Here is a 17,555-nt window from a genome sequence, read left to right on the forward strand (position 1 = left end):
AGCTATTTATTTATTTTCTGACAAGTATCACGCAATATATACTGTAGTTGTGTGCACTTGATGACAGAGAGATGAGAAAACTACTGCAAGTCTCTTGCACTGAAAAAGAAGTAAGATTCAAAGCTGTAAAGGGAGAAGCTGAAGTTCAAATACAAAAGCCTTTATTTTTACCCACCACTTAAGATCTGTTGCACTGCTTCATTTCCCATCTGTGCTGCTGTGAAGCCTTGCAAAGAGATGATGGAGGGATCAGAGCCGTAACTCAGCAACAGCCGGCAGGTTTGCAAGTGCCCTGCTAATGCAGCTCTGTGCAATGCTGTTTGACCAAGTGTGTCCAGTGCATTCATCTGAAAAAGCAGCAGCAACATAAAATAAAGCACTGTTGTAATTAAAAGGCTGCACCTGTCCCTGTCCTTAAAAAAGAAGAGCAGTAAGAATAATTTTCTGGCATACAAATTTACCTATCAATTCTTCTGCACTGCAATTAAACAAAACCAAATGACAAAATAGGCAAACACTCTAAAGGAAAAATAATTTACCATAGATGTTTTCCTGTCTTTTAACAACACAAGTTATTTGTTTGCATGGATAACAGACAACATAGGATCCCCAAAACCATACTTTAAATAGCGATCAAGCTTTTGAGAAATTTGATGAAGACCAACCTTGTGCAAGAAAAAACAAAACTATCACAGGAGGAGAAAGAGGTAACTTGATCTAAATTGTTACCAAACAATTCAAGGATGTTACAGCTTCAAGGAAATTACCATCTGTCATTGTCAGGAGAATAACTCAACATTACCCACTACCAAGAATTAATGCAAAACAAAGATGTCAAATTAAGAATTCTGAAGGAAATGAAGGAGTGGGGGGAGGGGGGGAGTTGGATACAAACATTTCCTCCTCGCTTTTTGTGCCTTTACAGAAATGTTAAGTATACCTGGATATAATTCTTCTCAATACAAGGCTGTATAAACAGGCAAAATGGAGTATCATTTTCAAAGAGTATGACATAATGGAAACATATCTGTCTGTCAAGATCTAACAGAGCACCTAAATAACCAGAAGTATCTCCCCCAGTGCACTACCAAAGAAAGGAAGAGAATAATAGGGAGCTTCGAAAAGCGGAAAAACACCCCCATGAAAACAACCTTTCAAGAAGATACTCTGTACCCAGCAGTGATTCATGACAAATTTAAATGCAAATGCCCAACAGCTTTTTTACCACTTTATGAAATACAGAACTACTCGATATTCTCTGCAAGCAACTCGGAACCTGTTATCTCTTTCCAAGCCTACAGATTGCAGGCTGTGAACTGCATGCATAATAAACTTTGTTACTGTATAAAACCCACCTTTTTACCTTCTCAAAATCTTTGTGGTGGCAGCAAACAAAGGTTTTACTTGCTGTTTCTCACCTAAAATGAAGCATGCAAATCCTACTACCTTTCCATGAAAACTAGTGAAAAAACATTTTGGGTAAGACATATACTCTATAACTCAATGAAATTTAACTATAACTAAATGAAATTAACTACGCAAAGATCTACTACCAGATAGGGTAAAAAAAATAAGTAAAAAACCTGCAATACAACAATATCAAGCCACAGGAAAGAACAAAGAACAACCAAATAAATACAGAGGAGTGTGATTCAGTATTGTCTGAAATTATTTTACAGACTGATAAAGAAGGAATTCCTCAGATCACAAACCTCTCTTGCAGCAAGATGGACAGGAAAATAGGCCTGCTTTCTTCTGTGTTCAGCCCATGCCACTCTAATAGGATTGCCCTAAAAGTTTTGTTTCAAATAAAAAACTTCCTGCTATCATAAATATTAACGAGATGCTGAATGTCCCAAGTCCACCATTTTGTTCAGATGATGATCCTCATCTGTTTCAGGACACTGGATACCTTCCACCACTGGTAACGCCACAGAGGTAAGCAGAACTCTGAGGTTACACACGTTTAGCAATGGTAAAGGCAGAATAAAACTAAACTGGTGGATTCTGAAAGTAGCTGATAACACTCCATTTATCCAAAAAAGAAAACCATAAGTAATGTATTCTTTACTACTAAATTGCTGTGTCAAACACGCCTGTACTGAACAAACTGTAGAAGCAATAGTAGCAAGGCATTCATTGTGCACAATTCGATACTGACTATGTCTCTGGAAAAAATGTTAATATTCATTTGAAAAGAACACTGTCAGAGTCATCAGAGCCATCATCTCACATGTCTTATCCAGGTCTCCTTTCACCTCTAAATCATTATCTTTCCCAACAATCAATTCTTCTGGCAGAAGAACATCAGCCATTTGAAGAATGACCTGCTTTCTTCTGAGACAAAAAGGGCTGCAGCTGACAGAGGGATGCATCACCAAAAGCAGCTGCTCTTTCTTTCAGGAGCAGCACTAGGCTTTGCAGGGCAATTTCAGTGGGAGTATGTTCACTTTGGGGCAGATCTTCTCTCACCAATAATGCACCACTTCTCGAAAACCAACCAAAGAATGTACTCCACTAAGGATTAAAGCAAGAGGACTTACTTCCAAATGAAAATCAACTTAAGCACTACAAATGGAAATACAAAACTGAGATTAAAGTCTTACAAAAATCAGACCTGGTTAAGACATATGCCTGGGTTAAACAATGTTCAGTATCAGGTCCAAAAACAAGTGCCCTTTCAAATTCAAAGCTAAAGTCTAAACTCTGTTTGACAAAATGTGAAATATGCAAGGTGTACTGCCTTACTTGTGCACTGAGTAGCCAGGTTGTTCCAGCTGCACTTATTAAGAAAAGATAAATATAAATTTGGACTGCTTGATAAGCAGCCTGAAATTAGAAGCCTGTAGCTCTGAACTATCTTACAGCCAAGCTTTCTGCAAGGAGTTAAAAACAACAGGTTTGACAGCTTTTATTCCACAGCACACTGGCTCTGGATCCAATTTCTTCACCTTTTAGCATGAAAGCAGTCATTCCAATTTACATTGCTCAAAATGCAACGTAAAAGCAGAATATAGTTATCAACTGAAAAGAGTTTTTAAATAAGGGTTTTCAGAGAAAGATACTCTCCTATACAGTACTTCCCAATGCAGACTTCCTTCTTTTCTTTCTTCTGTCTCCTTTAATTGCCTTTTCCCCATCCTGAACAGACACAGCAGAGAAACGGAAACGGTCACGTATCATCAGACACTACTGAGATTTCCCCTTCCCTCACTGCTGCTCCCTTGGAGCAGTGTACACAGTTACAGCAATGCTCCCTTTGGCTGCCTGGCACTTGTGGCAGCTCAACAGCTCAGATCTGTTCAGGAAGCATTTTTTGCAAGACTTCATAATCATACTGGCTTTCTATCAAGATCAAATGCCCTATATATCCTCCTACTCCTTGACACTACGAACAGGAGCACAAAAAGCAACAGCTTCCAAGCACTGCGATTTTCTCTGTGACATCTTTCTAAAATATGTACATTCTAAAAACCACATGTGAAACTTGTGCTCTGCCAGCAGTCCTGTATCACAGTATCCTGCCCTGCAATGCAAGTGTTCTAACTGCTCTCCTGCATTAATTCTGAAGACAAGCTTGCAGTATGTCTTGTGTCTTGTTGCCAAACAAGAAACAGGATAGGAGTGAAGAAGCACTGGTGACAATTTCAAGCTCAGTCAGCTGAAAAAAACAGAGAAAAAAGGGCCAGTTTCACTCTGAAAGCTCCTATAGGATCCAGTCAGATGTTACACAATTACCTCTTCTGCATAAAAGCTTACAATTAAGGTCAGGATGTTTGGATGTCTAAGCAGTGAGAAAAGTTGAACCACTCAATCCCAACAGATCACACAGTTCGTTATGTTGTTAACCCTCATAGTCTAAAATCTGCTGCATTTCTGAAAGGTAATTTAATTTTTCAATTCTGACAGTTTCCTGAGCAAATCATACCTCTGCCTGAAACGTTGGAAGTGAATGTGTTACACAACAAGGTTATTCAAAAACATTTTAGCTTGTTGGGTGGGTCTAGATAGATGGTGAACATTTGCAAATCCATGATCATGAAAGGCTGCCAACATGCTACTCTAATGCACGGAAATAACTCTATTATGCAAAGATGCATAAAGCAAGATCCTCCCAGCAGAGCAGAATGAAGTAATTTCTGCTACCATCAAAAGAGGGACACTATCTCTCTGACATGACCTTACCAAGGTTCATTTTCTCTTGCAGAAGAATAGCTTCAACAGTATTCTTTAGAGGCATATCACAATTAAAGAGCATTCATGACATCTCTGCATTTGCCCAAGATACCAGTGAACTAGCACGCTTGCAGGTCTTTCTTTCCAACAATCCTTCCAGTTCAGAAAATACTCTAGTCCTTTACTTCTGCACTGCTAAAAAGCTGAATGTCTTTCTGAACACACTAATTTCCCATGTGCCTGTAAAATCGGACAAGAACTTAGTCATATGAAATATTCAACGATCTAGAAATACAAAAAACCAGGATGAAACTCACTTTTTCACTAGTTCATCACCTTTGAATTATTTTTTATACTAAAGATTTTGATCATCTTCAAAGATAAAATCATGGCATTTGAAGATTTGATCATGGGTCTAATAAAAATTGTTTATGTTTGAGGATTCCTTGAAGATGCTCTGCTTTTATTTTTCATATGGTACTTTGAGAATATTCAACATCAAATAAGGAGTGGTGTGAAATGCTGTCTCACACTAAGGCAGGAAAACAAGGAAAAACTGGCATTTAAAACCACAAATATTTATGATCAACATTCTTGAAGAAAATTCTAAGAAATCCCAGGTTTCTCACCTGTTCCTTAAATTGACAGTCAACTTCTGCAAACTCAAGTACCAAGCTAATGAAAACACCTTCCATGGAATGTGTGTTGCTTAGACATAACACATTGATGTGCAACTGATGTGCACAAGGACTTCTCCATAGTTCAGATTAAGAACCTAGTCTGTGCTATCAGTAAGGGCCAGCAAGACACATCAAAATAAGCAATTTATGGTTAATTGCTTGCCAATAGGTTAATTCTTGCCAATACAAATCACAGAATATCCTGAGTTGGAAGGGACCCATCAGGATCATTGATGGGTCCTGTCTGCACAGGACACCCCAAGAGTCACACCACGTGCCTCGGAGTGTTGTCCAAGAGCTTCTTGAACTGTCAGGCTTGGAGCTGTGACCACTTCCCAGGGAGCCTATTCCAATGCCCAGCCACCCTCCAGGTGAAAAACCGCTTCCTGATATCCAACCTAAACCTCCCCTGACACAGCTTCAGGCCATTCCCCTGAGTCCTGTCACTGGGCACCACAGAGGAGAGATTGACGTTCTCAGATGTTCTTTCTGTAAAATAAGTCTCAATCAAGCACATGTTATTCAAGCAGTCCTTCACTGTTCATTATCATCTAACATACTTCAAGTAGCAAATTTACACAGTGATAACATTATGGATAACTGAATCCAGCTCCAAGACCACAAACCATCTCTTGTTCATCCCAAATTCCCTAGCCTTTTCATAGAACAAGAAATTGCTACACATACATACTTCACTGCAGCTCACTTTTGCTGTCTGACACAGCTGCTCCTGATGAAAACAGAAGAATTTCCTATAAAATGCTAAAACAATCACAAATTATTTTCAACCTACAGAACTTTATATGACCTTGTCTCCTAATGCTATTGTTGCTGGTTATTTTGTGGATCAGTTGTCTGCCTTTTGTAATGGAATTTCAGAAGAAGAAAGTTCTACTTTCTTTGAAGCCCTAATTATGCATCTTTTTCAAATTGCTACTCTCTCAGTAATCACTAGTGGTTTCCAGAAGGGAGATTAAAGCTGACTTTAACAGTACCTCTCCTTTGACAGAAGAAATGGCTGCAAAGTGAAAAAAACCCTACATGGTAGGTGTCATCCATACACACTTCAGTGAGCATTTTATACGAGATCAGAGTGGGAAGTTTTTATTTTATTTTCTTTTGAAAAAATAGAGATTGGTTGAAGAATTGAACATTTTGAAAAGGGGAAGGCTGCTTGGTGGCTGGTTGCGGGATAATTTTGTTTTACTATTTGCATTAATGATCTCGGCACAGGAGAATTGTGCTGAAGGGCACAAATACAAAATGTTAGCAAAATCAAGATTCTCTGAGCACTGCAAGATTACAGGAAGGATCTGAGTACTACTGTCTCATGTCTATTAAAAAGGCAAATATGATCCCAGTATGCATCAGTCAGGAACTCACAACAGAGGAAGTACCATCATGGAAGGCAGTGGGGGAATGAATTCTATTCTTGTTGCCTGAACTCCAAGATTTCCTCTGGTGCTAGTAAAGAGAAGGGATTATAAGGACGAATGGGAAAAGGCAACGTTCCCTTATGAAGGAAGATCACGTATTTGAGGCTTTTAGCCTACCAAAACAAAGGCTAAGAAGAATCAGTTTGTTCACTGCCAATACCTCAGCGAAGGTGGTGAAGGAAGCATCAAATAAGAAGAGAGGTATTTAAAAAGCAGGAGGGTGCAGCTCAAAGAACAAACAGATCTTCACTGTGAGGCTGCTATTGAAGGGGGACTAGATTCGCCAGCTCACAAGAACCCTCTCTTGTAAAGAATAGAACCAGACACAATCAAAGAGCTTAGTATATCTGATTACATCTTACACAGGAACTAAAATTCAAGATACAAAAAGAGAAAACATGATGGAAAAACTTCCAAAAATACAACAGAAAAACATCAAAACCTGTATCACGCTTCAGGAATGAAAGCTGCCATGTCACAACAATCAAAAACAAAGAGATACCAATGTCAAGAGTATCTGATGAACCGAATGCCTACAGTCAAAGCATGAGCAAGAGGTCAAATGATAACATATAAGCAAGACAAACATTTTAGAGTGATTTAATATGCCTAGTTAACTAATTAATACTCTTGAGCATATCCCATCTGGGAACTTCAAAGTGCCTCATAAAGCCTTAGTGATCTACCTCTCATTAAAAATTATGGTTGCATTATTTACTGTTTTACAGCTAAGAAACTTTGGACACTGATCCACTGCAGTATGGAAATGTGTACTTAATATTAACTTTGATTGGTCTCCTGCCATGCACTTAAGTGCTTTGCTAGATCATAAATGTGAATGGCCTATCCTCAGAATAACATAGGATATGGGATATGAATGAAGAATGAGGTTTAGCGATCACTATGTACGTCTATTTACATACTGCCGATGGAATAAACAACAGAACACACCACTCAGCGTCGTTCTGTAGATAACTGTGGACCACTTACCACCATTAGTCCACAAGTGACTCATGGATTATGATTTAGGAACCCCTGCTTCAGGATATAAAAGAGTTACAAGCTATCATCAGAACATGCTACTGACAAAAACAAAATGGGTCCATTCTAGTAAGGATGTCATCTTTGAGCTTACTCTTTACTTGACCACAAATGAGCTAGATTTTCAAGGGAGCTCTAATTTAAATACCAAGAGTACAGCAGCAGCACAAAGACACTCCTTGTATTTCAAAGCAGGCAGTGCTTTGGTATCAGTACATTTGAAACTCCAGCATGTCCTGTTCAGTGCCTAACCAAATACCATCAGTACTGAATTCCTGTGCAAAAGCAGATCCATAAAAGTTATGAGGTATCTACTCCTATGACAAAATGAATTTTTTTTTACTTTCAGTGCATAGGTATGCTACTAAGAGTGAATCTGGGAAAATAATAATGAATATTTTTAATGACTATAACCAAGACCTTTGGCCCTGCTTTCCCCCTTGGAAAAAACCTGGTAGTCACCACTGCAGGAGGACTCTCAAATACGATAAACTCCGTCGTGGTATTGTTGTTAAGCTATTTTATTATGCCATTAAAGTACTGTGGAAGTGAATCAGAAATCTGGCAGTAAGCTCTCATACAGGCTCATAAATTAAAATTAATAGTTTCAAACTAAAAACACTTAACTATGCATACAACTACATTGCTCATACCTCCTATCATGGCAAGAGTGACACTTGATCGTTATTACAGGCAATAACATAATATAACAGGTAACAATGCTTTCTTCATTTCTAGCTCCCTGAACGAAGAGGAAGACTCAAAAAGAGTAATCTGAGCCCCACTCAATGCAAAAATAAGGAGATCTTTAATATTTTAGCCAATGTAAAGAAAGTATCCATCAAGAAGAGTTTCTGAGAAAATTAAGTAGCAATGTATATCGCTACCATGAATGTTAAGTTTGCTGCTAAAACTTGTATAAAGATCATTCAGAAACACTTCTGAAAGATAGTTAAACCACATTCTAAATAAAGTTAGTTATACCTTCCTCTGCCTTTAATAACTTGCTGAACAATGTGTTTCTAAGCAAGCTTCACCACAAGCTCACAAATTACTTAGGTCAGCACCTATCAATAGATAAAGGGCATGGCAGAACAATCTGACCAAGAGATTAAGAAGCAAGCAAGGGCTAAGGAATACTCAGCATTTGAATACTAAACTCAGTGTCAGTACCCTCAGCCATTTTTTTCAAGCCAACAAGATAAAGCAACACAAAGCACCTAGATAACCGCATTTATTAGAAATTAGTATCAATATTCATTAAAAATGAGTAAGCTGGACTCCTAAAGCCTGTATTTAGTTACTTGGAGAGAAGCAGCTTTCAAATGGGGTTCCTGAAGATCCTGTACTTATTTCAGATAAAACACATTTCAGTGTTAACACAAGCAGCAAAAGGCATACAGAATGAAAAACAATAACTATCATAAAAACTTCCATGATACATAAAGGTATTCTTCTTGCCTTTTGTATTAAATAAAATACATGTAAGTATATTTACCTTTGCTCCATGTTTATGCAGAACTTCCATGACATCATTATGAGCTTTTTCAGCTGCAACATGTAACGGTGTCATGAAACTAGGGGGTGGGGAAAAAGTGATGCATTAGTTTTACATTCCTAGTATGACAGAGGCTTTTGGAAAATTTAAAAATTTCAGAAACCTACTCTTTGTTTTTCTCATTTACATTTGCTCCTTTCCTGAGCAATAGTTCTGTAACTTGTTTCCTCTTCGGATGCACAGCAGCCACAGCACAGTGCTGCAAAAAAAGTAAATATAAAGCATATTTCAACTACACAGATGATAAAGGACTTTAAAGATACATTACTTCATCTCTTAATTATTCTGCTAAAATCAGACCACAAAATTTACAAACAATTCATCATACTGAACACAAAATACAGGTTAGTGATCAATGCTAAATTATTCTACTCACAAAAACAACTTTCATTTTAAAGCTATTTGTCACTTAGGAAAAAAGCAGTATGGTCCCAACTACACTAACCAGCTATCAGGACAAAGCTGATACAATGCATGAAGGAGGGAAAGACAAAGAGTTTGAAAGTGCCTAACTTTTTAAAGAGGGTCTCCAAAGGGGTCTGTAAGAATTCTGCTGCAACTGTCAGATTGACAGGAGTTGAATATCGCTTTGTTCCTTCTTCTGTTCCAGTGTGTACTGACCTTGTTAATGGGCATTTGTGTCATGCACCCAACTACAGATTATGTAATCAGCAAACGGGCAGTACATTTCTCTCAGAGTATCTTTTTTCCCATGCTAGGAGAAAGATACACCCTTCACACGGGGCTTCTCAATGCTCATGCCCGCCCTTGTGGGACCACACAGCCCTTTTTTAAGCGTAACTATTCTCCTAAATGTGGCTGGCATCTGCTGGTTTCTCAACAGTGGCCCTTTCGATGCATTCCTGAAGCCTGGAATTACCAGCATGGTTCCAGATAAGATTGAATACCCAGCTTTAGAATCAGTCCAGAAATGCTTATTTCAAGTTCGGATATCTCAAGATAGCACACTATGAGAAATAGGAGAAACTTTCGGATACTTCTGTTTATATATTTACCCACATTTTAAACCAGTAACCCATAAAAGGTAGATAGTCTCCTGGAAGAGTTCTCTAACTTTCCAATAGCAAAACAATAGCCTTTACAATTACATACCCCAAACCCAAGGCTAATAGGTAGCACTAGTACAAATACCATCTTTTGCCCAGTTTCAGCCTTCATTATGAAGTAACTTTCACTCAAGCTTCCACTCTGCTGTTAGTCAGCAGGGCACATCCAAATTTTGCAAAGGCAAGGGTTGTAAGTCAATATTAAGATCGACTTTTGCTCTGAAGAATGGCAGCATTTTTAAGGCTTTGCAGATAATATCCTGTCTGTATTTCCTGCCAGTATGATAAACAAGCTCTAAAACACACAAATGCTGAAGTATTGCCAAACCTCAAAGCAACACTAAAAAAGCACTATGTCAGGTGCTTGCTTTGGCCTTTTGGCTAATAAAGCAGAGACCCAGTGGCCCATGGTAAATGTTATCAAGCTTAGGGCAGGAATGGATCAGTTGGATTACACATAACTCCCATCCTGGAAGCTAAGTCCTTCCACTTGGACTGGAGACGATTTGAAAATCTCACGTATGGCAGCCAAAAATTGAAAAATCACAGTCAAGCACTTAGTGAACAGTGAACCAAATACATTAATAGCGCTAAAATATCCCATTTGGTCCAGCTGTCTCTGCAGAATCAGCAGGCGGAAAAGAGCAAAGAATATCACAGGACTATGAACTGATCATTACACAGCTGAAGAGATGCCACATAGCAGCAGCTGATATACTCAGAAAGAAAAGGATAACATCATCCCAAATTTCAAACAGTCTTCACATTCAGCCTATAAACCTCTCTTCTCTATCTTGCTTCTAACTTCAGACTAGGATGCTGAGTCCTCCACAGAGGAAACAGAGCATATAGATGCTTGGTACCCAACACGCAGTGTTCTGATCACAATCACAATGTTCCTAACTCTAAATATGCAGTTGCATGCCTGCAGCTGAGACCTACCACTGGGAAGAAAATGTTCCATTGGAAAAAAGTATCATAACTATAGTGGTTTTAATAATACCATCAGTCTCAGCTTCAAAGTCTTCACTACATCTGGGATTCTGGCTGTGTTCTTTGCTTCCACTGCTTCTTCAAACAACGAAATAAGAGCAGGATAATGCCACGAAAATCTCAATAAAACCCTGTTTCTATAGCTAACATGGTATTGTCAGTACTATTCCAAACCTGTAAGACTCTGTGATATACACCTATTTTCACCACAATTTTATGTATCCTATGAAGAAAATTTGTAATCCAAGTTTGTTCACATAAAACACCAAGGAAACTGGGCTACAGAAATAAAATTTAACCCCATAAAAACCACAGCAACCAACTAACAAAAAAAGAGGTTTATGGGAAAAAATGCAGGGGAAGTGAAAAATGAAAAGGTGAAGAGTGGCTGAAGAGCTTCTGTAATTTACCAGAAGGAAGGAAAAAAGTGATAAAATAAATTATATGGTGTTTTTTCTATAATGGTGATTTTATTTTAGTACAGAAAGTGTTCAATGGCAAATCCTCAATCTCAGATGAATGTATTTTCATAGTGTAGAAATAAAACTCGTTGACTCCAGGCTAGCAGCACATTTATCATGAAACAAATGGATTGACTGTATAATCTCACCAGTGCAGTCTCATGCGACTGTGGCTGTTTAAAATTAATGATCTCCAAAGCAAGTGTCTTTTTCACTTTGGCTAGGTCTGCCTCTCTGGCTGCTTGCAGTAGAGAGTGTCCTTTGAATTCATCTGTTAGAGGAAAAAGACACATTTAATATTCAGCAAGATGTCACATTTACAAATGTTATTGCAGAAAGACAGCTATACTCAGTTTAGAGGAAAGAGGAGTGCTTCTGTATGTCATTGCACGGCAGCTGACCTGGGACACAGAACACAAGATGCTTTGCTGAAACCAAAGGGACATGCTAAACAGGAGGGGAAGTGATTCCTTGAGTTAAATCCTTATAGCTTTTCCCTCTTTTTTTGTCCACCCACTTGACATTAAATGCATATGTGATCTCTACATTGCCCACACCTGTGTCCAAACACCTGTGTCCAAATGAGCACAATGCTATGAGATATTCTTAAGAAAACAAAGCATTACAGTTGCTTGTCAAAGACCTTATTGTATTTGCATGACAAACAATTCACCGTAAAGCCTAAGTATATATATAATTTCTAAAAATTATAAATAATAACAATAATAACAAAAACAACAATAATACCTATATAAAATTTAAATATAAAATATTAAACTCTCGGTCTTAAAGAAAGCTAACTAGCTAAGCATTTGAAGACAGTCTGCTACAAAAATGAAACAAGTTTTCACAGCAGGTGTATCTTTCCAAGTACAGATAGCTAATTTTGTTACTTCCAGATCTCGTTCAGCTCAGCAACTAGTCCATTTTAGTTTTAAGTAACTTTGAATTTGAAGAAGTGTTTCTCTTAAAATGTACAGACAAAAGGTAGGTTAGCAAAAACTACATCTGACCCTGGAAACTAGAAAAAAACACCTCAGTTTCAATAAAAATATAAATATTTTTCTTTCATAAGCAAGCTTGAAATCCTAAGCTTTTTTCTCTCACCTTTGTTTTAATGTCTGGTTTAAATTTCTTTGTAAAGCAAAGCATTACTCAAAGCACAAGTGCAAATAAATCTTGACATAACAAATATAATGTAGCTTTATTCCCAAAGAATAAGACCAAACAACTCAAGAACATAAAAAACATGATATTTTGGGATGCAAATACACGCTATCCTGTCAAGATACTGTCAAATTAGACATAATGCTTACATTTGTTTACAAATTTCAGTGGATAATAATGGACATGAATCTTCCCTCATTGCTGTTGAGGAACTCTAAATACAGAAATAAACCAAAGTTTAAATTGATTTTTTTTTTTGCTTGTTAATTTAAATAAATGCTAAATTAACCTTCCTCAGAGCCAGAAGCTTTAGCCCAGAACTCAGAGTAGAGAAGTACCTAAAAGATACTAATGCCCTCCTCTTTTCTCCTAGACCAAAGTTTTCTGCTGCACATGATCTCACCATCTTCCCCTGCAAAGGATACTGACAGACTAAAACCTGACTAGCTGTGATTGTGAGTAGTGCACGACCACATTACTAGTGTCTGGGGGCTTCTGCTGTACTGGAAAGATGAGAGACAAAACCAAAAACTTATTTATAATTGAGAATCTAATTCTCAAGAACTTTTCTGTAACATCACAATGCTCTGTTTCCATATATGTCTCATTTAATTATCTTTTATGTTTTGTAAGAGTGAAGAAACAAATCCCTGAAAGAGGGAAAGCAAACGCATACAAACTAAAATTAGAGTTGAAATACTGGTTTGTAAACAGCATAAGGATTGCAAAGACTACAAAAGAAGGTGATGGAATTTCCATCTCCAAGGTTGCACACTGAAGCTACCTACCTTCTGTAAGTGTCTAAATGCAATACAGAGCCTCAGTATAGAGGCTCCTGTGTGACTGAACTTTAAACATAAAGGAACCCCGAAGTCGTGGATTCAGCAGTGCCTTAATAATTTTAAACTTCAGAAAACCAGGCAATATCACAAACGATGTATCAGAGGTACCTGCGCACTTCAAAGCGTGCAGCACAGCTGCAGCTACTCTACTGCTTTGCATCCACTTCTGAAGCTCGAGGAAGGTGGCCTGGAAGGAAAGCATCCCTTTACACCCACCACCAAGTGCTTTCAGTCTGGAAACACTTACAGGTCAGTCTCTCCCGGAGCTCAGGCGTTGGAGCCATGTCAACCGCACTCTTGCCGTGGCAGTTGACCAAGGTGGGATCGGCGCCGTGGCTCAGCAGGAGGGAGCAGACCTCCACACGGTTCTTGGAAGCAGCCTCGTGCAACGGGGTGAACTGCCAGAGGTCCATAGCATTCACACAGGCACCATGCTAGCACAGCAAAAAAACCACTGGATTAGTAAGAAATCATCTTCAACCACTAAAAAGCTTCCAAATTTTCATTTTATTATAAAAATTGGTTCAAATCACTCATGAATACATACACAAAAAAAATTTAATTAAAAATACCAGTATACACAAAAATACTGTTGAATCCTCAAAAAAAAATCTGGAATTTCTGTGCAAGCTAATTTTTGAACAGAAAGATTCAAATTAAACTCTATCAGTCCAAAGAAATTAGGTAAGGAAAAAACACATATACTGTTCCAACAAAGACCTAAAGTTGCAGGCTTCTGAAATTACAACATGATGCTTAAAACCTGTTACTAGTAGGAAAAAAAAAAAATCTTACTTTTCAACTCTGATATAAACAGTTCATACCTCATCTAACACATGTAAATCAACAGTAATTACTTCCCATCCTTTTGCTTACCTTAAGCAGCAGCTCTGTAACCTCATAGTGTCCATAAGAACATGCATTATGAAGAGGCACAAGACCACTGCATGGAAGAAGAAGGCAAATGACAAATCTTTTTAAAGTAGCATTTTTAAAGGAGGAACGATTTTCTCCCTACTGAGATGAAAAGATCAAATTAAAGTTAAAATATTTAAATAGTTAAATAGTTAAAAATTAGGATTTACAAACTAATGGGAAAATCTCACTTCCCCAAACAACACATTACTTCAGAGTGGCATCAAAATGTGGGGTTTTGTTGCCTGGATTTTGAAGGGTTTTTTTGTTGTGGGTTTTTTTTTTGCCTTAACAGGCCACAGATATTTAATGTACCATTAGGACTAGCATTAACTGGTTTTGACGTGATCTTTCTTGAAGCTATAAGGAGGGGGAGAAGTCCCATTCCACATTCAATTTCCGCAACAGTGTTCTGCTTCTGCCTAAATAGGAACGCCTGTTTAAAATCCTGTGTGAAAGGCAAAACTCCCCAGATAACACTAAAGTAACTCCTGGGTATTTTATGAAGATGTACAAATATCTATAGAAAGCAGACTCAGATTGCTGCTCTAGACTGTGAAATGACCTGATTTTCCTCCATTTTTTACAGTACAACCTATTTAACTGTTCAAGATACTTGTAAGAGAGCCCCTGTAATTTTCGTAGAGCTATATTACTGCAGGCCATACTTAAAAATGACACAAGCAAAGTAAATAGCAGGGATTTAGTCATAAGCACAAGATGTAATAAAAGTCATGCACTGGAAAGGAGATGCAAGATGGGCAATTACAGCAGAGGACAAAAGGAGTTCAATTCAAACCAAGCAAGACAGGCTAGTTATGGCTCAACAAATCAGTACACATAATACGTGAAAACCATAATTAACCCCCCAACACCTATGAAAAATATAGGGGGTAATTCCCAGGACTGCAAAATCAACTCCAGAGAATTAGGACAGCAAGTAGTAGACAGCAATTAAGTCAACTTAATTTTAAGGTGGATGCTCCCAGAAGCAGCAACACACTTGTCACAGGAAATTTGTTTGGGAGACATTTTTCAGACTGTTTTTTCCATCATTACTTTTCTTAATTACAACTTATAGGTGCATGTGTGAGACAGAGAGAGACCATCCATTCCACAGAGCACTCAAAAAGACTGCCCCCTTCCAAAATGATGGTCATCTCAGAGGACTGAGGGCTTCAAGGCCAGTCAGCAAAGACAACTGCTGCAGCAATGCACCTGGCCATTTCTGCAGCATCCCCTCCCATTCCCTCCTGCAGCACAACAGCCGTAGGGGAAAGGAAAGACCACTGGAGAAAGAGCTGCTTCCTCAGCTGGGCTTCTCTTTGGGAGTAACTAGAAGTGGTGACCATTTTGAAAACACAACACAGTTCCTAAGCACTTTCTCTAAATTGACTCTATTGAAGAAAACATAAGAGTTCTATAAAATCAATGTAGCCTAATTTAGCTCCTTAAATGAAAAGTGACAGTTATTTATAGCCTATTTACTTATAAGTTATGTATAAATAAGAAACAGCGAGGTAAAACAAAACACCACACTGATTCTAAATGTGTGATGCCACTAAAAAAAAGTGGGAGCTTACTAGGATGTTAGATGTTTCTAAATATGTTTGGGTTGTTTTAAAGTTCAGTACAGAGTAAGTATTGAAAGGTTTTCCTTTCTTTGTTTGCTTTCCTTCCCCTCCTGCTCCAGCCCCCAGTTCAAGTTCAACTGAACTACTTTTCACACACTCCTAGCAAATGGTTCAAACTTCATTACAGCATCTACATTGGAATTTTCTACCAACTGATGCTGAAATTTTGGAAAGGTGTAAAATACCTTCAACATGCTTAATAATGCTGGATCTACCTAAATAGGTATTATATGGAGCTTTGTTGTAGGATTTTCATGGTTTATTTTTTATGGGTTTTTGGGTGGGGGGGAAGTATTTTGTTGTGTTTTCTGTTTAGGTGGGGGTTTTTTTGTGGTGTGTTTGGTTTTGGGGGGCTTTTGGAGGGGGGTTTTGGGTGTATTTTTCATTTTTTGACTTGCATGTCATTATGCATTTCAGAACAATACTGTTTAAAAAAGCCATTGGGGTAAATGGACAGATAAAAGAGCTACAATTAGTCAAACTTTAAGAGTTTAAGTACACTTAGGACTGTTTTGGAGAGAAAGGAAAAAAAGAAAAGACGCTAAGAAGTTAATTTAAAAATCTCTTTTAACACCAGGCTGGACTCAGCAGAAAATAAAAATACAGGAAGAGCCTCAAATTTGCTGCTGGAGACAAAACACACACATATCTTACTTCTATGGACTCTGAATACAAAATGTATGCCTTTAACTAGGGGCCCAATTTCTACAATGTTAGGACTAAGCCTTCCTATCCAGCCAGCATGAAAATCATCATCTTAGAGATCAGAAATGTATGGCTGAGAACAACGCACAGCATGTATCACTTCAGACTTGTGACTGCTGTGCACTTTTCTGATATCTTACATAACTACCATCTTTAATGCAAAAATAGAGTAGTTTAGCCTCTACTGTATCTTGATTTTTGCTGTCAGCTTCAATGGAAATAGATGTACAAGGACCACTAGCTGTGAGCACATGAGCATTACTGATGGTACGTGGAATTGCATTCATATATGTGAAAGAGGATAATGAGAACACAGATAGGTTTTTCAATGCACATCTTTCACTAAGCCCTTGTATCTTCTCCCCATCCCCTTTCCAAAAGTAATGCTGTTAGTCCATAATTTCAAAGGGTAGTGTGTGAACGGAAGTAAAGAACAGAGTTTGGAAAAAAATTAAAGGTGTAAAAGAAGATTTGAAACAAGTGCAATCACAACTAATCTGAAGCACACTCAGATTTTGGAAGCAAGTATCGCGTTCTTAGACAACTGTTTGAGATAATGCTGCAACATGAACCAAAGAAATAATTCGTTATCTTGACTAATACAAAACCACTGCTGCAAACAGGTACTAAATCAATTAATTTTACATACCCTTTGTCCTTTGCATGTACATCTGCACCATGCTGAAGCAGAAGCTGGACTATCCGAACTCTGTTGTAGCCAGCTGCTAGGTGTAAAGGAGTGGACTGCAAAACAAAAGAAGATAAAGAATGGGAGCCACATCAATTTTAAGTCCTGTACTTCCTGCCATTGAAACACTAGTTTCTCTTACACATTGCATCAAGATAAGTTACAGTACCCTTCTGTGATTAGCCAAATTAA

The 17,555-nt window shown here is 38.0% G+C and overlaps 1 protein-coding gene across 1 annotated transcript in view; it reads right to left on the minus strand.

The window, feature by feature from the left end:
- TNKS (tankyrase) overlaps window positions 1-17,555 on the minus strand; it is a 140,098-nt gene that overhangs the window by 28,343 nt on the left and 94,200 nt on the right. Inside the window, exons 6-12 of the mRNA XM_042049594.1 lie at window positions 17,325-17,419; window positions 14,298-14,364; window positions 13,669-13,855; window positions 11,562-11,683; window positions 8,999-9,090; window positions 8,832-8,910; window positions 176-347 (exon numbers count right to left, since the gene is read on the minus strand). Coding sequence (XP_041905528.1) covers window positions 176-347; window positions 8,832-8,910; window positions 8,999-9,090; window positions 11,562-11,683; window positions 13,669-13,855; window positions 14,298-14,364; window positions 17,325-17,419 — 814 coding nt within the window. The remainder of the gene's footprint in view (window positions 1-175; window positions 348-8,831; window positions 8,911-8,998; window positions 9,091-11,561; window positions 11,684-13,668; window positions 13,856-14,297; window positions 14,365-17,324; window positions 17,420-17,555) is intronic.

The sequence above is a fragment of the Corvus kubaryi genome, unplaced genomic scaffold, assembly GCF_017639235.1.
Source record: "Corvus kubaryi isolate FWS band 111438036 unplaced genomic scaffold, C.kubaryi_AGA036_p1.0 71, whole genome shotgun sequence".
Lineage (NCBI taxonomy): Eukaryota > Metazoa > Chordata > Aves > Passeriformes > Corvidae > Corvus > Corvus kubaryi.